We start from the raw sequence: 23,033 nt of genomic DNA on the forward strand, positions 1-23,033 counted from the left end.
GGAATAAATTTTTTAGTTTCTGGGGAGTTTGTTCAGCTTTTCAAGGCAATGCTCAAAATTTTTTGTTTGCTTGGGAGGAATTGGTTCCTAATTCTAAACTTTGGTCCTTCATTCCGGGTGTGGTTCTATGGTCAATTTGGAAGTGGAGGAATGCCATTGTGTTCGATGGGGGGAGGTTAGATCAGATTGATCTATATTTTATGGCAAGAAGTAGGTTGGCGGCTGGTTCTTAGCTAACTTCAAGGATGCATATATCCCTAAGGACTTTCTTATTAGTGATCCATCACTTGGGGATAGTTGCTCTTATTCAAGCTCTCCTATTATCAAAATTGTGTCTTGGTCACATCCTCAAAAGGGATTTATAAAGTTGAATGTGGATGCGGCAGTGACTGCAGACTGGAGGAAAAGTGGTGTTGGAGGCATTCTTAGAGTTGAGGATGGCTCGGTAGTGGGTTCTTTCAAAGAGGCTGCTGTTCCAGGTCCTCCTATCTTGATAGAGCTTATGGCAATTAAGAAGGGCTTATCCTATTTTGCTTCGATTCGACAACGTTTTAAGGAGCGTTTAATCGTTGAATCTGACAGTAAATTAGCAGTGGATTGGGTCAAGAATAGAGAACGATGTCCCTATGTCTACATTGATTTACTGAAGGATATTGGTGATATGTTTAGAGGTTTGAATGGTATCATTAGATGGGTTGCTAGGTCAGCCAATGTGAGGCTGACACTTTAGCAAAGGAGGGTATTGGATAGACTCTGTTCTGGTTGTATTAGGTTATTTTATGCTTTGGGTTGGATTGTTGTAAAGGGAGTTTGTACGGTTGTTTTAAGTCTTATGTAACTTGAGGTTATTAATGAAGTTTTAGGTACTCTTTCCTCCTTTCGCTGATTAAGGAGCACTTTGTGATCCATTAATCAAGAAGGGAGTTATAACGAGGCCTACCATTCCTATAAAAAAAAACTCCTAAAAGATACATAAAACTTGAACACACTCTGAATAGACCCGTGCTGAAAAACCACTACCCAATTCTCTCCTTTGCTAGATTATCAACTTCACAATTACAGCTTCTCGGAATCCACCTCACAATGACCTCATTATCAGAAACAATAGACACAATATCCTTAACAAAATTTAAAGAAAAGTAGGAATGCTTCCTGTTGTTTCATCCAATCCACTGCTAGCTTACAATCACTCTCAATAATGAGCTTTCCTTTCAATACCCATTCAGATGACAGAAAGAGGTCTAAGCCTCTTTTGATAGCTTTCAACTCTGCTAAAATGATAGGAGTAGGGCCTACTTTTTCTGAAAACGGCATAAGCTTATTCCGATTCCAATCTCTGAGGATTCCCCCAATTCCAGCTAACAACCCAACACTAGTTATAGCTCCATCCACATTTAACTTGAAAAAACCGACTGGGGGAGGACTCCAGCATACCACCGGCCTGTGTAGATCCTTAGCCGCTGAAATATTATCTGCCAATGAAGGATCCCCAATTAAAGAATCCACTTGGATAGAGAGAAGAGGATACTTAGCTAGGAACCATTTCGCTAACCTTAACCGGACAGTGAAAAACAGTGAGGATCTGTCCAGCTTACCTCTATCAAAAAATAATTTCATTTCTCGTCTTCCAAATTGACCAAAAAACAGCCCCCAGAATAAACTTCCACATAGCAGAAAAAGGCCTCAAAACAGACTATGAACTAATGAGAGAAGGATCAGCAGGTAAGGCTAACAGGATACCCCAGTAGCCTATGATTTTGTTCCATAATTCCCACGAAATTTGGCAAGAAATAAATAGGTGCTGAACTGATTCTTCACCTTGGTTGCAAAAGTTGCAAGCTTCATCCCTATCTAATATAAATCTTTGAAGAAAATCAACCCTCTTGCACGACCCAGTCTAATCCCAATTCTCCTTGAGTAATTCGTTGTTGGAGTTGTAATAATTTTGGAGAAGTTTTTTTATTCTTGTTGGTTGTATCAAGAATTTCGACTCGAGGGGTAGGAATCTTTACGAGATGCGACGAATCTTTTTGAAAATGTGTGTAGAAACAGTAGAGAATGTATTTATGTATATTTTATTCATCAATAGAAAGGGCTATATATACACAACTAATATAGCTAAACTAGGTAACATAATATTACATTTAATGGAATATAAATTAGCTTAGAAGTTAGCCTAAGAATTTGAAACACTCCCCCTCAAGTTGGATCATAGATATTAATCATGCCCAGCTTGTTACATAGATAATTGATTCAGATTCAGTTGAGAGCCTTTGTGAATATATATATATTAGTTCTCCAGTCTTCGTATATCCAGTAGTGATCAAACCTTGTTGTATCTTTTCACGAATGAAGTGACAATCATTCTCAATTTGTTTCGTTCGTTCATGAAAGACAGGGTTGGAAACAATATGAAATGCAACTTGATTATCACACTAGAGTTTTGCAGGAACTGAAATTTTATTTCCTACTTCGTTGAGGAGTTGATGTACCCATATGATTTCACACACGAATTTAGCCGTTGATCTATATTCGGCTTTTGCACTAGATCGTGAGACCACTTTATGTTTCTTACTCTTCCATGAAACCAAGTTTCCTCCAACAAACACACAATATCCTGAAGATCTATCTTTCTTGTATCTTGCCCAAGCCAAATTTGAAAAATATCCGATCCTAGTATGACCATGATTGCCATATAAAATTTCACATCTATGAGCACTTTTCAAATAATGCAGAACATGTTTTACCGCTTTCCAATGATCGATAGTTGGTGATGACATATATTGGCTCCAAACACTCACTGGATAAGAAATATTAGGACGCGTTACAGTGAGATAATTCAACTTTCCAATAACTCTTCTATACCTTTCAGGATCATCAACTAATTCACCTTCTTTGGTTAGCTGTAGATTGAGGACCATTGGAGTACTGTAAGGTTTAGCACCTAATTTTTTCGACTTTGACAAATAAGCTAGCTACCTTTTTTTCAAGGCCAGATCATGATGTAGAAAGGCAGTCTTGACTTCGGCCTTGAGGTGGGCTAACTCTTGAAGTAGATCAATTCCTTTGTATCGAGGGACTGGCGATTGTGGTGTCTTCGCATACCCGTAGTGGTGAAGCTGTCTCTTGTTCTGGTTGAAAGTGAAGGCGAAGGAGAGTGAGGTGAATCGGTCCCGTCTACAGAGCATACCACTATACTTGACCCATACAATTGCTTTCCTTGGCACTCTAGTTAGTGTCTTCTCTCCCCTCGCCCTCCGTGCCCTCCGTGACCTACTTGGAGGGCTAACTGCAAAGAACTTTTTTTCTTCTTCAGCACTCACTATCAGAGTCGGCAAGAGGAAGAAGAATTTATGAAAGCATTTCTCTGAGGAGCATTCTTTAGCTAATTCATTTTAGCCCTTTTTCTTCTTTGGTTCTCTTTCTAGTGACTTTGAAAGGTCTTTTCGCTAGCTTAGAGTAAGTCGGGAAACCCAAAAGAATTGGAATCTGGAAGTTCCTTCGTAGCCTAGTTAAGATTTTCCACTGCTACATGAACACTGCCCTTTTTCTTGGGATAGGAAGATTCCTCTTTTATTCTTGTTCACCTCAACTCCCAAGAAATATTTTAACATCCCCAAATCGTTGGTGTGGAACTAAGTGTGGAGAAAGGACTTCAGAGATGAAATTTTGCTAGAATCACTTCCAGTGATAATAATATCGTCCACATAAACCACTAATAGGATAATGCCTCCTTCGGACTTTCTAAAGAAAACCAAATGGTCTGATTTGTTTTTCTGCATCCCGAACTTCTCAATAGCTTGACTAAAATTTTCAGACCAAGCTCGAAGACTTTGTTTCAAACCATATAGAGATTTCTTCAAACGACATGTTTTCCCTTACACCCCCTGAGCAACAAAACCAGGTGGTTGTTACATATACAACTCCTGAAAGGTATTTCTAAAATTAGTAACATCGGTAGACATTAGATACCTTTTTTATGTACGAGAATATCCCAAAAACATACATTTCAAAGACTTGGGATCAAATTTTATTATTTGGGGACGAACACCCCGAGCAAAACAAGTACACCAAAATTTTTTTGGTGAGATGAGAAACAAATTTTTATTTGAAAACAATGTATGGAAATATATTTTACCCAACAAAACAGAAGAAAACATAGGATTAAATAGAAAGCAAGCGGTTGACACGACATCAGTCCAAAAACATTTTGGAACATGCATTTGAATGACAAGGCACGAGTAGTTTCAAGCAGATGTGTTTTTTTTCTTTCAACAACACCGTTTTGAAAAGGGGTGTTAACACATGAGGTTTAATGGAGCATGCCTTGTTCAAGCATGTATTTTTGAGAAGAACCTGAAAGATACTCTTTTGTATCATGACTTCGCAATATTTGTATAGGTGTACCAAACTGAGTTCAAATTTCAGCACAAAAAATGAGTGAGCAATTCAGAACGAGATTTCATCAAATAAAGCTGTCATTCTAGAATAATCATAACAAAGGTGACAATACGGGAAACCAAGTTTAGATATAACTAGACTAGGACCCCAAACATCATAATAAACTAACTAAAACGGGGCAGAGGAGCGTTTATTGACTCTAGGGTTTAAACTAAGACAATAATGTTTAACAAGCTGACAAGAATCTCAATTTAAAGATGTTAAAGCTGGAAAATTGAGGACAAAGTTTCTTTAAAGAAGGGAGTGAGGGATGACAAAGAAGTGAGAGTTCCGATGCATGCAACTGTTTTTGGTTCTTGGGTATTAAGGATACCATCAGATTCATGTTCTTTACCAATAATTTCTCTTAAGAGATCCTGAAACTAACAATAACCCGGAAAAAATGAGAGAACAGTTAAGGAGATGCGTAAGCTTACGAACTGACATCAAATTAAAAGATAGTTGTGGTAAGCTCAAAACAGATGACAAAGGAAGAGGAGTAGGATTCGCAGTGCTAGAACCAATAGCATTGGATATGGAACATTCGGCAAAAGTAACAGGAGTGATAAATAGATGGGATTTAAAACGAGAAAGAAGATTGTGGTTACCTGTCATGTGATCTATAACACCAGAATCAATGACCCATTCTGATGAGGTTGAAACAAGACATGTATTAAGTTTACCTGACTCAACAAGAATAGAAATGAGACCGGATGCTTGTTTCATAATTTCTCGAAGATGAAAAAACTTGACATACTCATTCGCAGATATTGTAACAGTTATTGAAGAAGTTTCTACATCATTTTCATCAGCCATAAGAGCAAGGGAACATACAACCCACAAAAAAATTAAATCGATAATCAAATAATACCAAAAACGGAGATACCAACCCAAAAACGAACCAAAAACAAGGAGCGACAGCAAGGTGTGGTGGAATCAAGTAGTGACGACGATGAAAGAAATCGACGTTGGAATAGGTCGACAATGTGCTTTCACGCATCGACATGTGTCAGACAGACGAAATCTTGTGGCTGCGCGTGAGCTTCACTCGTAAGGAATCTGGTGATCAGTCTTTCCAGATCGGCTGATTGACACACGGTGGGCCTCTTGGGGCTGGCGGTGTTGAGAGAGGAGCTTTCAAAAGTTGCCAGAGAAAAACGGCCAAAACACTCCTTGCTTTTGATACTCAAACAGCCCATAGAAAAAAATAATATTCAACCTCTCGAATATTTTAAAACATCTGATACCATGTAGAAACAGTAGAGAATGTATTTTTGTATATTTTATTCATCAGTAGAAAGGGTTATATATACACAACTAATATAGCTAAACTAGGTAACATAGTATATTACATTTAATAGAATATAAATTAGCCTAAAAGTTAGCCTAAGAATATGTAACAATGTGATACGGTCTGACTACAATTGGTCTTGATCCTTGCATTAGACTAAGTCGTGGAACTACCTTCGGAAACTACCCTCGCCATAGTTTCTCCTTTCCCTTTACAACATGCTTCATCGTCAAAGAGTTGAAGTCCCATAAAATCGGACCAAGAGTACAAGACCATTTTACCTTTTTAATCACATCAAATCCCTCTAGTGGTTCAATATAGAAATCAGCTTGAAAACCGTCATTTGCAACTATGAATTGTATTGATTTACAAATACCTATGCTAGGCACTCGCTCTCCATTAGCCAAACAAACTTGTAGTCCGGGTTTTTCTCATACTTCCAATCCCATTCTTGACATCAAACCTTCACGTAAAAGGTTGTGTACTGCCTAAATCGACAAGTACTAGCACTGTCACTCTGACACCTTTGCTATAATTGCATAGTAGAAGAAATACAAGTCATGCTGATGGCGTGTAAAGAAATTTTTAGATCTTCCACCTCATCATTATCTTCCTCATCATCATAATTTGGAACTTCAATCCAAAATAATCTTTTACATTTGTGCCCAAAGAGTATGACTCATCGCAATTATAACACAACCCCTTTGCGTTTCTTTTTGCCATTTCTGTTTGTGTCAATCTCTTTATAAAAGGTACGGAAGAACTTACTTTGCGAATGTTCCCTATTGGTTTTGTTGTTTGTTCCCCTCCATTTGCATTAAAGCTATTAGTCGTTGGAATGATCATATTGTTGTCGGTGTTTTGGGAAGTTGGACAATTCAGGTTGGTTTGAGAAGAAATTTTGAAGAGACCATTTGTTTATGTTTTTCGAGCCATGTTCATCACAACTCCTAGGTTCCCTTGCTGTTGCATCTCAATATCGACTCTAAGTTCCTCTACCAACCCAAAAGTAAAGAGATCTACTTGTTGTCTCGGTTTAAGATCAGAAATCCTAACAAATAGTGATTGCAATTGGCTTTGATATTCTTCTACAGTCTCGGTCTGTTTCAGGTTGGCAAGTTCCCCTTAAGGGTTATTACTCATAGGTGGTCCAAACCTCAAATGACAATACTTCTTGAAACGCCCCCAATCAAGGCCTACCTCCTCTTATTCCATTTGATTAAATCATAGTTGTCTCTCCTAAGAGATGAAATGTTGTTAAGCCTACCTTGTCATCTTCATTACTCTGCTGTTTTCCAAAGAATTTCTTGCATCGTTTCAGCCACCCTAAAGGATTTCCAACACCATTATAGGTGGGAAGTTCCATCTTAGAGTATCGTGGCACCATAGACCCACCTTGTTATGAGTTTGAAGTCCTTTTTTTGCTTTCGTTGTTGTCCTATCATTTGGTATTTCTCGTTGGGTACCCCTTCTTCGTCTTTTGGATCGAATGAGATAATCCAATCAACTACTCCTTTAATGCTCGTTGCCCTGAAGTTATTTGTTGCATGAAAGCATTCAACTTCTTTGTCAAATCCTCTGCATCACCCATGACAGCTGGTTCTGACACCAAGATTTTATGAGCCTTGGCGTAGGATCTAGTCACATGTCTAGACGTGAAAGAATTTTGGCTCTGACCTATGGTTAGTCAATGAAGCAAATTCGTCTTTGACAGAACCTCTTCTATGAATAATGTTTTCTAATAGAGTAATTGCTTATCTTATAGATCCCTAACATATAGGATCTTGACTAACAAGACTAAAGTTATAAAGGAAATAAGAATCTAATGTAATAGAGGAAACAAATAAAACTCTAATTTGTTGGTCTCAAAATATTTATTGCCTTGATTGATATTGTTTTCCAATAAAGGCATCCACATCAGTATTTTGACTAAAAAATTGAAACGTAGGAGATTAAAATACTAAAAACAATAAGGATCAAAGTGACAATTTATGCAAATATTAGGAAGTAATTTTGTAATTATGCCTTATTTATTTTAATTGATTTTTCCCTTTGAATGCTGATGACAAGATATAATTATATAGGAGCGTGAAAATCCAACAATGACAGAGTGGGATCGCTTTGCTCATAGAGAATACATTAGGTTTTCAATGGAAGATGTTGAGGATGCATCAAATGGAAGTGGTGATATATGGGAAGAATCCTTTGAGGCTCCCTTTTGAAATTAGTTGAGATAAAGAGGTTGTTGTTGTAAATACATGCGAGTGAAGTTAGTCTCCTTTCCATATTTTTTATTGTGAGAAAAATAATGCAGAATCAATACATTACTAGTTTCATTCTACATGTTTCATATGGGGTGGTTTTGTTACTAAAATCAAAATGAATTTAGTACAAGTTTTAAGAAAGTTGGAGTACCCTAGTTTAACAGTTTTGGCCTTTTGTGCTTTTTCATAGGACTGTTGTCCATTAACTTTGTGCATTAATGAAATTGGTTTTCTTTTGTAAACTTATACATGAATCTGACTGATATCACATCAAGTTAATTACTGATTTAATTGATTTTATAAAAAATATAAATACTTATTTGAGTTAAAAAGTTATCCAAAGATCTAAATTATTTTTAAAAAATGTCAAAATGTATTTTTATGGCGGTTTTTGAAACTGTTTCGAGAAGTTTTGATATTTTCAAGGAGTTTATGATTTTGGAACTTTTGAGATTTTCATAACCCGATTGAGGAGATCAATGCCTTTTGTATTATCTCTTTCTCTCAATATTTTAAGGATAGCTAAAGTAGGGGATAGAGATTTGTTTAAAAGTTGAATTATTTTAAAATTGTTTTTGTTAATTTTCGATGCTCTAAAAAATCTTCTGCCAAATTTTTGTGTTAATTCACTCCTCTATTTAATTATATTATTGATCGACTGACTCAACAACTACTATAAGTGGTTGACTCATTGAAAGATCTTAAAATATTTAAGGACAATCAATCATCAACATGTCACTTATAGCCTTTCCATCTATTTATGACATTTTCGATGACTTTCAACTCAGTAACAAGTCTCAATATAAGTATATTTCAATCGAAAGAATGTGATGAAGTCCTTTGTTGAAACTATCCTTGTTCTCAATAAATTTTAAAAACGTGCATATTAAAAAAATTGGGGAAATCTGATTTTGACAATAATATGGAATGGACATGGATTATTTGATTTTAAAGGAGGCGATGGCTGAGTGGGGACCAGTGGACCCTATTGTTTGGCGACGAGAGTTAGGAGAGTGAGGCGTTGTGTTTGGGCTTGGGTTTCATTTATTTGGGTCAATTGGATTGTTGATAGGCAAATTTGGTTCAATGGTTACTACAAGGCCTCAAAGGTCTACTTTTCTCTTCTCAGTGACAGGACGAGAATCCTTTCATTTGCCCTACCATAACTTTGGAGAGACGAGATCGAACTGATCAATTCGACCAAGACTTTAGAGTGATTGAACTGTTGCCTACTTTTTCACAACTTTAGAGAGATGCAACCTTGGTCTACTCTCCCACAACTTTGGAGAGAGACAATTCAATTGATCCACTCTCCCACAACTTTGGAAAGATGAAACCTAAATATCTTTCGTTTGTGGACAGATAAGATTGAAATTCTGGAGATAAAGAGCCTGCTCAAAGATTACAGGCATCATGTCTTATCATACGCAAAACGAAAGACTTACAAATGATTTAGAGAGACTTATAAATGACCCAAAGGATTTACTAAATGAAACAATTACACTATGAAAATAGAAATAAAAAAAAAGGTTATGAATGAATGTAAAACTAAATTAGATTTACACTCATGCAAAAGTAATTTAGTTAAATTTCTTCGTACATCTTTTGTTTTGGTTAACAACAATTGGGGTATTGAGATGACAAAACACAACAAAACAAATAAATAAAAAAATAATTACACAAACAAATATGAAAGAATATTTAATTTTTTCCGGATATTATTGTACATGGAACAAATCTCCTATACCAGATTCAAACAGCCAATCTAACCAAATCTCAAACCACTCTCCATTGAAAATCCGAAACCTTAGACTGCAAAACAAACGCCATTTCATTTTCTTCCCCTCGAATCATTCTCAGGGGCTTCTATTTGCGGTGGCAAGAGGTTTAAGAAGCTCCCTTGAACAGGTTGACTGGCGGCCGCGGCCGACTCCTCTGCAAAAAGTAGACCAAGCGTGAATGAACCATAGCCTGATTGATATGCTATCATTCGAAAAGACCACTCACATTGTCCCAAACTTAACCCAATAATAGTTGTAATATCTTACCAAAAAGGGATTTGATGGAGGGTCTCTTCGGCTTAGAGCTCCTCTTCTTCAATTCAACTGCAGAAAAGATGGAATATATAAAAAGCAGTCTTACGGGATAAAAACAGACGAGTTGAATGGGGATTGATTGAGAAAAACACGCACCGATGATCTTCACAAAGACACAAATTGTATTCGAGAATAAATAGATAAGCTTATATGCATGGGGAGCAGAAGTAACTAAGGACAAAAAGTTAAACCGAGGGAGGAAGCAAGATACCGATGCCAGGTAACTGATTATCGTTTACTATTTCGACGTTCTTGTATGTGTAACCAACAAAGTTTACATCTTTGGATGAAAGCATCTGCATCAAAGGGGGAAATTTGAATAATGTTCTGGATGTAATATCCCTTTTTAACCATGATAAATAGGATGATTTAAATTTTATTATATATTTTACAATTAGACTTCATTATATCTGTGCTTTCCTCAGAAGGTTGATTTCAATCATTTAAGAAACATACCAAAATATAACATGAAGATGGTATTTAAGGCAATAGACCAGAAGATGGTACGTCTCCCAAGAAAAAAAAAATCACGTGAAACTGAATTTGGTATTTAAGGGTAAAAAAGGCAGATTTCCAAAGAATTCATAAAAATGAACCAACAGAAAACCCCCCAGCACAAAGAAATCGTACCAACTAATTTCCGAAACGGCAATCATGGAAATTTCTAGCAAACTTGGTTAAGGATCGGTATATATAAAATTTTTGTTCGATACTAATGACTCATTCTTGGTTCTAAACATTTTAACTGAAAATATATAAAATTGCACTAACCTTTCTCCATGGACCTGATTTTGCTGCTGATGGAATTTGGTTGTCAATCTGGTGCATGAAAGAAAAGAGAACTATAAGAATACGTCTAAAATAGAGAATTGCATATTTATAGTCACTGTAACACTAATTATATACCTCTTCGAACTTCTCAAAATTTTGTGTATCCAACTCATCATTGACTTCAGGAATAAATGCAGCTTTCATTTGATATAATTTGTCCCATTCAACACCCTTAAACCAAGGGTGATTCTGCAAACAGATACAGCCAGTTCAATTCGAATTTTACCAAAACAAAATCGAAGAATCTAGAACAGGACACACCACACAACACCTTAATTTCATGCGCGCCTTTTGTGCCAATCCTCTGTTCAACATTGCATAGAAGTTTACTGATAAGATCTTTTGCCTCTGGGGATAGTTTTGCTTCTTCTGGAAATTTTAAGTGGGTTCTCCAATTTACGATCTGGAAAATGTAGAGGGCATGTTAAACATTGAATTGGGCAATGTTTAATTATCTCTAACAAAGAACATAATAAGTACATTGAAGAGTTGTGATATATAGAAGTTAAAAATGAACACGAGTAGATAATAGAAAAAAACACACCTTTCGACATGTTGACATTGGCTCATCCGAATAAAAGGGCGGATATCCAACAAGCATTTCATACATGATAGCACCAAGAGACCACCTAAAAACATAAAAAAAAATCATTATAACTACCACTCAGAAATCACAATATAAATATATTACAAAGAAGAATTCATGTTAATTTACAAACCAATCGCATTCCACTCCGTATCCTTTCTTCAGCAAAACCTCTGGAGCGATATAGTCAGGTGTACCGACTGTAGAATAAGCCTGAAATATTATATTGTGCAAATGTTCAAGCAACACTCGTATGCCATTTCAATGAAAACAGGGAAAACAAAAGGTTTTCAATTCATGAAATTAGCGGGAAAAGAGGCAAGCTTCTGGCCTTTCTACAATATCAAAGGCAACTTACAGTTATAATATCCAAGCCTGGTAAACACACAGAATCAAAAAAAGGAAGTTCCTTGCTTTGTAAACCAAATATTACCATGAGTGATAACAACAAAACTTAATGTTGCATTAGTTACATGGTGATCATGCACTTACAAGCATCCTTCTGTTCCTCTGCCAATGCTGCAGCCGCTCTTGTTGTGTGCGTTTTGGTACAGAAGGCCGTCCATCACTTTGAAGAGCCCCACTGAGATTGTTTGTTATAGAAAAATCCTTTTCCTGGAGATTACTGCAATCTAAAGGTTTACATAATCCAAAATCTGATAATTTCATATGACCATTTCTATCGAGTAGCAGGTTGTCAGGTTTGATGTCTCTGCAACACGCGACATATAATGGGTTCACCCTTTAGTGCAAACTCAAGAAGACCATTGGATAAAGTGACGAGGATTTAACTTCATGTCAACTCACCTATGAATATAATTATGTTTGTGGATTGATTCAATTGCCAGGACAGTTTCTCCGACATAAAACCTGGCTTCATCTTCAGTTAGTATATCCTTCCGCATCAGTAAAGTCATCATATCTCCCCCAGGTAAATATTCCATAATGAGATACAGATACTCTTCGTCTTGGAAGGAGCAATAAAGTTTGACAATGCAATTACTGTCAACCTCTGCAAGTAGATTTCTCTCGGCTTTTACATGTTCAACCTGAACATTAGAAATGCAAATTACCAGATTAGCATAATGGCGTAAAACATATTAAGGAAATTACATAGCAGGCTTAAATAGTAAACCTGTCCTCTACGAAGCATCTCTGACTTCTTAAGCTTCTTCATAGCATAAACATGACCAGTTGCCTTCTCCCTACAGATTCTAACCTGTAATGAGAAAAGAGTGAGGACCGAATTCGTGGAAAAATTCCTTCTTTTGATGGAGAAGGTGAAAATAAACCAATAAAAAGTATATATAGATGTTCAGGGCCAGGGGTTGAAAATAAATTAAGAATAAAGGTGAGGCAAAATTGTAGCTGAAATATTAGTAAAGACTAACAAATAATGCAGCTAAGTAATATAACATGTAGAAGAAGCCTGTCCTTCTAGAAGATTTCTTAAAGCATTGTCCTGGGAAAACAACTAAAATATAGGCAAAAAAGCATTGGATGTCCCTGTACTTTTGAAAAAAAATCAATGTGACCCTGTAATATTTTTTTCTCTCAATGTGACCCTCCAACTTAGAAATAAACTCAACGTGACCATTTGACCAACGTTTTTCATCGTTGACCGTTACAGTACTGATGTGGCAGTCTACAGTGCTAACATGGTTGTCTAGGGTGGCAGATTAACGTGGAGGATGACATGGCAGATTGACTAAATTGGTAAATCAAATATGATAGATGAATTGTCACGTCAGCACCGTGGACCACCGTGTCAACACCGTGAACAGACACGCCAGAATTATAATGGTCAACGACGAAAAACGTTGGTCAAAGGGCCACATTCGGTTTGTTTTCTGAGTTGGAGGGTCACATTGAGAGAAAAAATAATACGAGGGCCACATTGGTTTTATTCAAAAGTACAAGGACCTCTGATGACTTTATGCCTAATATATATATATATATATATATATTAAAAATTCCAAGTAGATTAAAGCAAATCCGGAAAAAAGAAGCACCTAAGTTATGCTTTACAAAGCGAACAAGATATAATTACCTCTCCAAATGCACCCTTTCCAATCATGGTCAATGGCTCAAAATCATCAGCACCCATTTTATGCCTCTGAAGACGCATGTATTCTGTTTCCTTCTTCTCAAAATACTTCAGTAAGTTGTTTTGTTCTTCTTCAGAGACTTCAGCATCAGCCAATTTCTTTTCTAGAATATCACGTCTGCAGAAAATCACAATTACTCAAAAACCATCATCCTTTTCTCCTAAAGGAAACTACCATAACTTTCCCAGCATTCCTCCAATCACAGATCAATATTTTATCAAGTTATTTTTTGCAGAAGATATACAATGCAACTGGCAGCAATAAATTTTGAACCAAAACCAGATATGAAGCATCTCTACTGCCAAATATCAGTCCATTATACAGAGCAGAGTTACAACGCCTGCAACATTATACTTATGTGGCATGACAGTAACTAATACATGGGGAATTTTCCAAGAAGAGATAAGAATTTAAACCGTACCGCTCCCTTCTTTCCTGCAAGCTTTTCATCTGCTTCTTGTAATGGTTCTCAATGTACTGCTTCGCAGCTTCTACCCGCTGTTTGGTGACATCTGATGGTACCTCTTCACCTGTTGGTGGTTTAGACCCTTCTTCTGCATTACCTGCAGCTTCTTTCTTCTTTGAAGACCTTATCTTATCTTTTGACTTCAACTTGTTGAACCAACACCCTACTGTTTCCATTTGTTTACTCGATAAATACAACCCTTCCGAACCCACAGACCTAAATGTTCATTATAGCTCAGTATCACACAAGAAACTTGCCATCGACTATCTTATTTTCACAGAAAAGAATCATGCTAACTTTAAGCGCATCACTGTTTACCAAAGCATCCAATAAACACATTCTGCAATGGAAAAGAACGGAAATAAGACTAAATCAGCTTAGAACGAGGCTAACAGTTCAGAAACAGGAAAAAAGAGCAAGTTTCAGAACCCGATTTTAGGTTGTTATGATATCTGAAAGGATACAACACAAGCAAAGAAAATCCAGATAATTGGACAGAATATGCAAATTATATGAAATCTAATGACAGACTGGAGACAAACATTCAATTACAATGCTAGCTCTTAGTTGCAACATGCTCCCATTAGTCGACCAATTCTTGCCAACCAACCTGATTTTTTGACATTTTCAAGCAGCTAAACAACAAACTAAACCTCAACTCAAAACCCAATTCTAAACTACCAACAAAGTAAATTAGAAACAAGCTGAAAACCCAAAGCAGTGATCCATTAATTCAAAGTGAACGATTTAAAGTCATCAATTCAGTAGGAACATGAAATGATGCTGCGATCCTTAAAAACGATTTTTAACCCATTTAAAGTCGGCAATAAGTCCATAATTTAAAGAACTTCAAGTGAGATATCAGGGAAAGAGGAAAGGATGTTCAACGATTAAAAGAAGTGGTTTGCTTCATTTTTCTCACCAACAGAAGAAAACACTTAAAATCCAAGACTAAACAGTGGAAGATTCAAAACACTGAGTACCAAAACCGTCATTAAAAAAGAAACTCGCAAGAAATGGTCAAATCGAAGCTGAAACTAAAAAGCCGATTTTAAAAAGTAAATAAAAGGACTTATCTTCGATAAACGAATAAAATTGGAATTGAAATAATTAAACTGAAACGAACCATTAAAATGGCAGCAGAGAAACTGAAGCGGATGGATTTCAGAGGGATTCGATTAGAGAAAGATACAGAAATGATAAATGGCAGCAAAGTGGGAAACCCTAAACGAAAAAGCGATTTAGAGGAGAATATTGAGGCTAAGATGAAAGAAATTGAAGCATCATTAATGGAATTTAGGCCTTCGAAAAGTTGGAAGCTTTAACTTTCCCTGATACGAACTGCTTTTATATTTAATACTAAATATAAAGCTATATTTTTAACTACATTGATTATTTTTTTAAGTTTGTTTTATTTTAATCATCAATTTTAAAAATATTTTGTTTTGACTACTTATATTATGAATTCATTATATTTTAATCACTAAATCATTACATTTTATTAATTTACTAACCTGACATATTAATAAAATATTAAATTTTAGTTTGATTCTTTAATTTTTTTTGAAAAAATATTAATTTTATCTGAGCTTTTAATAAAAATATTATTTTAATCTCTAAATTTTAGATAAATATTAATTTGATCATTGAATTCAATCAAAATCCTCATAAGTGACGGATTTAGAATTTTTTTAAGTGGACACATTTATTAAACAATATATCTTTTTACGTGGGTGTGCACAAATAAAAATTCAAACTTAACATAATCAATCAAATAGAGAATTAACCTAAAAATTTAAATTTTAAAATGGAGACATGTATATCCTAAATCCAATGTGCATTTGTCAGTGTCATGGTTGATTGCAACTTATCATCATTGTTATTCGTCGTCAGTTGTCATCAAAGATCATCATCTATCATCATTTCTGACAATGTTAGATCCAAAATTTTTAATTCACTCCCTTTTAACCTCCCGAAAACGTATCCAATTTTCATTTTACTATAGATAATATGAATTTTACACCCTTAGTATTAGGTTGTATAATGAAATCGAGAAAATAAAAAAAATCGATCTGAATCGAACTATGTAGTTTGATTAAATTTGGGTTTTCCAATTTTTGGTTCAGTTTCAAATCTTTTTTTTAATTTAAATTTATATATTTACACTCGATTTAAGTTTTAAATTTGTTTTTTACAAGTTGAGTTTGAAAATTAGTAAAAAGACAAACACCGTAAAATTGAACCGAATCCGAAAATCATGGTTTTACACAATTCGGTTTCATTTTTTTATTAAACTATAATGATTACAAAGTATTATTTGTTTTAAATACTCACAATGAACGCTCGATCACCTTATTACAATCGACAGTGCTCGAACCCATGACCTCTAAGAACAACAAAGATTCATTTAACCACTGAGATAAGTTGGACGTGCCATTCGGTTTCAATTTTTAAAAACCCACAAAGTACGACTCAATTCATATTTTATTAGAAAATCGAACTGAATCGAATACACCCCCTACAACTCTTCAACTTATTTGAAAAATAAACTGTGATAATAAATTTATTATTATATTCCTTAAAAATAAAGTCACTACAAATTTAAGTCTCTATCATAGTATATTCATATTATAATAATAATTTAATTTATAAATTTTTTATGAATGGTATATTATATATAGTTTTTACTTTTATCTTTTCAGTATTTCATGTACCGTATAAGACACTTCAGGTGTAATTTTTTATGTTCATGTAAATTTTGTACAACAAAATGACCTTTCAAGAGAATGATTTTATTATATTTTTATAAAAGAAAAAGTCTCACCACATTTTTTGGATACAATTCCTATTTTAGCTTTGAAATTAGACAAATTAAATCTATTTTTCGATTAAAATACTTTAAATATCTTTTCTAATTTTAAAATTAAACAATGTAGATCCTATCCATTCTATTTTTAATTTCATACTTATAACTTATCAATTGAACTCTAAACATCATATTCCCATTCCTATTTGCCTTGTAAAATTTCAGTATGACTTTATCCCTAACCTCGACTGTAGCAATTGATGGGATAGATCTACTGATACCATCATTAAAGTAGAAGGACTAAAACATAATTAGACCATTTTTTATCACATCCCATATTTTCGCCAGCACGATATTTTCCAATAGCAAAGGGTTAGCCGAAAATCAAAGTTTAACAATGAAAGCAGTGAGATAGTATAAGAAAATTCATTCCGCGCTCAGCCAACAAGGCTGCCCACACTCTCGCTGCCGATTCCTCAACAGACGCCGCTGACATATACTGTATCGAAGATGCCCCCGCGCGCGTGTTGATCTAAGTCGATGAAAACAAGCGTTGGCCGGAACCGCCATAGCCTGGAGAAGATGATAAGGCTCAATGAAAATGAAATGTTTTTGCTCCATTCTCCTCTGTTTTATCCATGGTTTTTAGAACCGGACCGGTTAGCGAATCGGTTCACTGATTTAACCGATCGAACCGGTCTGACCGGTCGAAAGAACGGGACGACGTCATAATTATTTAAAAAATTAAATAAAAATATCAAAAATATTTAATAAAAAATAATTTTTTATATCACAAGTCATATTCAAAGCAAGTCATAACATATATAAGTTAAAAACCATAAAATCAAGTGAAACAAAATGATTCAAATTAACTACAACATAATATTTAAGGTAAAATATATTAAATAATAAATATAATTATATAACTATAATTAAAAAATAAATTTGGGGCTAAAAAAATCATAACAAAATGATATTGTTTGGTTTATTTTTTTTTAAAAACAAGCACACATGGCTAAAAAACATAAAAGAGCATCCAAAAAGTCTAAAGAGTAAAAATATAAGAACAAAACAATACCACATGGCTAAGAAACATAGAAGAACATCCCAACTAATTTCTATAAATAATAGAGGTAATTTGGCATTCAAAATCATGAAGCTTTTTGGTGAGCATTAAGTGAATTATTCTTTTACTTCAATCAAGCTCAAATTTTAGGCTTCAGTCGAGCTTCTAATTTTTTTTTGAGTTCAACTCTTTTCGAGTTCAAGTTTCAATATTATATTTCAAGTTCGAGTTGAACTTGATAATTTTTAGCTCGTGAGTTTGAGTCGAGTTGAGCTTACTTTTAAAGTTTTCAAGTTCAAATCGAGCTCAGCAATACTCGAGTTCGACTTGGCTCGTTTAACAAATGAAGTTGTTTGGTTTAATTTAAAAAAAAACAAAATTAACGGTTTTTCCGGTTTTTAATCGGTCCGATTCGAACAGTTCAGCGGTTCCGGCCGGTTCACTAGTAACGGTTCAACCAATGTAGATTGAACCGGACTAGACAGCAGTTCCCGGTTGAACCGGCCGATCCGGTTCGATTTTCAAAACACTGGTTTTATCTCTTAATTTAGAATAGCTGGTCCATAGTATGTTTATTTTTACTTTATTGATTTGGTGTGTTGAGTACGCTAGTTTTTTCTTCTTCTGTTTTTTATGTTGTTGATTGGAGTGTAAACGAGTCGAGTTGAGCTCGAGTATTGTTGAGCTCGAATCGACTCAAAAATTCTAAAATGGAGCTCTACTAGATTCGAAAACTCGCGAGCTTAAATTTTTGCAAGCTCGACTCAAACTCGAAATCCTGAATTAAAGCTCGTGAGCAACTCGAAAAGGCTCGAAATGAAAAAAAAATCTTAAACTTAATTCGAGTGAAACCTCAAACTCGAACATAAACCTTAAATACATGAAAATCTTATTGTATTTAAAAAAATCAATACATAAATATTAATATTATTAATAACTTTTTTTTAAAAAAATAAAATCTTAATATATTATATTTTTGAGCTGCTCACGAGCTTTTCGAGTCGAATATCGAGTAGCTCGTTTCGGCTCGTTAAGAACTAGAGTCGAGCTCGAGCTCAAGTCGAATATATTCGATCCGAGTATTTATCGAGCCTTGATCGAATCGATCTCGAGTAGCTCGCGATCTATCTCATCTTATTTATAACCCTAATTGTTGCACAACTGTTTGGTAATAAATTTTTCGGCCTTCCATTTGTCCAAATTAAAAAAAAATGGCATATAACCCTTCAGGTACTTTTACTTCTCTAGGGAGGAATATACACTTATATGTTAGGTGGAAGTTAAAATTTTGAATTTTTAGGGGTGAACTTAAATTTAAAAAAGATAAAAAATAGATTTTTAATAAAAAATATATATAAAAAAATTAAAATACATAATAATTTTAAAAATTTTGGAGGAGAATTGTCCGACCGCGGTTCCCGGTTGAACCGACCGGTCCGGTCCGATTTTTAAAACACTGGTTTTATCTCTTAATTTAGAATAGCTGGTCCATAGTATGTTTATTTTTACTTTATTGATTTGGTGTGTTGAGTATGCTAGTTTTTTCTTCTTCTGTTTTTTATGTTGTTGATAGGAGTGTAAACGAGCCGAGTCGAGTTCGAGTATTGCTGAGCTCGACTCGACTCGAAAACTCTGAAATGGAGCTCGACTCGATTCAAAAACTCGCGAGCTTAAATTTTTCAAGCTCGACTCGAACTCGAAATCCTGAATTAAAGCTCGTGAGCAGCTCGAAAAGGCTCGAAATGAAAAAAAAATTCTTAAACTTAATTCGATTGAAGTCTCAAACTCGAACATAAACCTTAAATACATGAAAGTCTTACTGTATTTAAAAAAAATCAATACATAGATATTAATATTATTAATAATTTATTTTTTTTAAAATAAAATCTTAATATATTAAATTTTTGAGTTGCTCACGAGCTTTTCGAATCGAATATCGAGTAGCTCGTTTCGGCTCGTTAAGAACTAGAGTCGAGCTCGAGCTCGGGTCGAATCTATTCGATCTGAGTATTTATCGAGCCTTGATCGAGCTTTGATCGAGTCGATCTCGAGTAGCTCGCGATCCGTCTCATTTTATTTATAACCTAGTTGTTGCACAACTGTTTGGTAATAAACTTGTCGGCCTTCCATTTGTCCAAATTAAAAAAAATGGCATATAACCCTTCAAGTAATTTTACTTCTGAATATACAATTATATATTAGGTGGAACTTAAATTTTTGAATTTTTAGGGGTGATCTTAAATTTAAAAAAGACGAAAAATAGATTTTTAATAAAAAATATATAAAAAATTTATAATACATAATAATTTTAAAAATTTTGGAGGAGAATTGTCCGACCCGTCCCTCTAGGTACATTAATGCTTCTCTTCAACACCATCTTTTTTTAACATAGCTTTGCCAAGGGAAGCAGGGGATCCGAACGTCCTAATCAATTAAATATAGGATAAATTATATGTTTAATATTTAAATTTAAATTTTTGTTTTTTATCTAAACTTTAATTTATTTTAAAATACATCTAGCGTTTAGTTTATGTGTCAATTTGGTATCCGTATTTAAAAAATTATCAGAACTGTTGATGTGTTATTTTTATTTTTACAATGATGATGTAATATTACCTTATGGTGATGTGTTAACATAATTGTTAATTTTTTAATGGTGGGATACCAAAATGAAACATAAACTAAACACTAGACATTAAGGAGCTCGAGAGTAAAAAAATAACTAAAGTGCTATCAACATAAAATAATACATACACAAAAGACAAAATTTAACGTAATTCACCCTTACTTACCTCCACGGGCAAGATGAACACTAATTCACTGTAAACGTAGAGAATACGAAAAGTACAAATACACGATATCACATACATCCCAAAGCTCATATATCCCAAAAGTTTCAAATAATACAAAAGTATTACATATCTACAAAATAATTCTCTCTTGCATAACCTTAAAGGTTCATTTATAAAGTCAAATATTTGTTACCAATAATTCTTTTTCCATAAGAATTCATGTCTAAAATAAATATTTACTTTATTGAATATACATTATTACCAAGTAATCTTCCACCACTATAATTACAATAAAATTCAATTTAATTATCAATTATAATTTAGGTCTAAATATAACAGTTTGGGTACTAAAACAAAACAAAAATAATAAATTACGTACTAAACATATAGTTTACCGTTAAATATAATATATATATATATAAACTATGATAAAATCATATAAACTCCTCTGAAAAAAAAATTACTTAGTTATACAATCTATACTTGATAAAAATGTACACATGAAATGCCTTATATAGTACATATGAAATACTAGAAAAATAAAAATAAAAATTACTTGCAGTATACAATTTACCAAATTTTACATAATTTTAATCATTATTATTATATAAATGTATTATGATATATATTTACATTTTTGTTGTTCTTATTTTTAAATGAATATAATGGTAAACTTATTATTACAGTTTATTTTTAAAAAATTTGAAGGGTTCTATATTAGTTTTGTGGAATTGAGGGTATTTTCGGTAAAATAGATATGTAATTGTCATTCAAGTGGTAAAAATAAGTGAACTAAAGACCTTTGGGTCCAATGGTTATCGGAGATGACTGTCAGAGGTGATCGGTGATGGAAACGATAGACCGATGAAAGTGATGACTGGCGGTCGACGATAGAGACTTTGACTGAATTCAAGAGTCAAATTGATATTTTATCTATAGTTTAAAGGTTAATTAATATTTTATGTAAAGTTTAGGGTCAAATTAGTATTATGTCTGAAATTTAAGGGTTGAAGTTAAAGTTTAACCATTTTTATCAACGTGCCACAACAGCAAATTAACTTAACGATCCAATGATTAAAATATGATAGATTGAAAACAAAAGTGATCAAAACCTAACTTTTTGGAAATTGATGACCAAACTAAGATAGACAAAAAGCAAAAGGGATCAATAGTGTACTTTACTCTTTTATATTTAGGGTTAATTGATATCACTCAACTTTAATTTTTGTATTGAATTTGTTATTGAATTAAAAATTAATATGATTGTAGCATTCAAATTTAGTTTTGCATGTAATTATGTCGTCAGGTTATTAACTCATTAACATCTGGATGATTTGAGTTTAATGTTAATGTGTGTTGACATGAAAACCAAAAAATATATTTTGTTTAATTTTCATCTACTTTCAACCCACTGTAGAAAAATATCTCTAGATGAACTCATCTCATCAACTTTTATCATTTTGTCGATTTGAATTTTCTCGAAATCTGTTTAAAACTTAAGAAATTAAACAAAAAATTTATCATTTTTTCTAGGGTTCAAATGCTTTCTTTGATTTGAAAAGTTTAAGGTATTCATTCATAAATTTCAACAAAAGTAAGCTTTATTTTGAGAAGACGAATAACATACTTGAAATTTAATTTTATCGAACGACCATCAAAAGAGATTAAAGTATCAATACGTAGAACTGTAACTTTATGTAAGCACGAGTCACCTCTTATAACTAAAACATGTCTTATCTTTCTTTTTCCATATTTCCAACAAATTTTTCTTCACTTTTGTCCCTTAGTGTAGAAGGTGATCCTTAGCTAGAGTTCAATTCTGAAAAAATTACATTAGAATCAATGAGGATAATATTAGAAAATTTTATTTCTTGTAAAGAGAAAAGCGAAGAAATGTGGGTTTGAAATGGATTTTGACCGAGAAAGGCCATAAAAGAGTGGAAAGGCTGGTGTTGACTGGAATATGGGTTTGGTTGGGTGTCGGATTGATCCAAGTTTCAGTTTAATTTGGGCAGATTAAAGATTTTTATTTGGATTGGGGGTCTGACGATAGACAGTAGATGTGGGTCTCTCATTTGACTCAATCCGAATAGTAATAATATATTTTGCTAGAAAGGTAAACATGTTCTACTTATAGTAAGGTCTTCATCATTCTTCTTTAGAAAAAGCACACAATTGGTATAAATAATTATCTTTACTTAATGAATGGTAATTAACAGTTTAAAACTATGCTTTCCCAAAAAATGAATTACTAAACACGTCTAAACAAAGGACAAGACTAAAGAAA

The 23,033-nt window shown here is 33.9% G+C and overlaps 1 protein-coding gene and 1 pseudogene across 1 annotated transcript; one reads left to right on the forward strand and one right to left on the reverse strand.

Annotated features, from left to right (window-relative positions):
• The window catches only part of LOC120174823, a 38,804-nt pseudogene extending 30,640 nt beyond the window's left edge, over positions 1-8,164 (forward strand).
• A 1,409-nt stretch (positions 8,165-9,573) lies between these two features.
• Positions 9,574-15,307, reverse strand: LOC120174822 (serine/threonine-protein kinase tricornered-like). The gene is made up of 14 exons (XM_039181564.1): positions 15,209-15,307; positions 14,038-14,422; positions 13,559-13,733; positions 12,644-12,727; positions 12,316-12,557; positions 12,001-12,220; positions 11,642-11,721; positions 11,467-11,551; positions 11,194-11,325; positions 10,998-11,111; positions 10,863-10,910; positions 10,303-10,387; positions 10,044-10,100; positions 9,574-9,930 (listed from the first exon to the last, which is right to left on the reverse strand). Exons 2-14 carry the CDS (start codon positions 14,256-14,258, stop codon positions 9,827-9,829), a joined length of 1,647 nt encoding a protein of 548 aa, XP_039037495.1. The 5' UTR covers positions 14,259-14,422; positions 15,209-15,307; the 3' UTR covers positions 9,574-9,826.
• Between the last annotated feature and the right edge of the window lie 7,726 nt (positions 15,308-23,033).

This window comes from Hibiscus syriacus, unplaced genomic scaffold, assembly GCF_006381635.1.
Source record: "Hibiscus syriacus cultivar Baekdansim isolate YM2019G1 unplaced genomic scaffold, ASM638163v2 tig00112124_pilon, whole genome shotgun sequence".
In the NCBI taxonomy this organism is placed as follows: Eukaryota; Viridiplantae; Streptophyta; class Magnoliopsida; order Malvales; family Malvaceae; genus Hibiscus; species Hibiscus syriacus.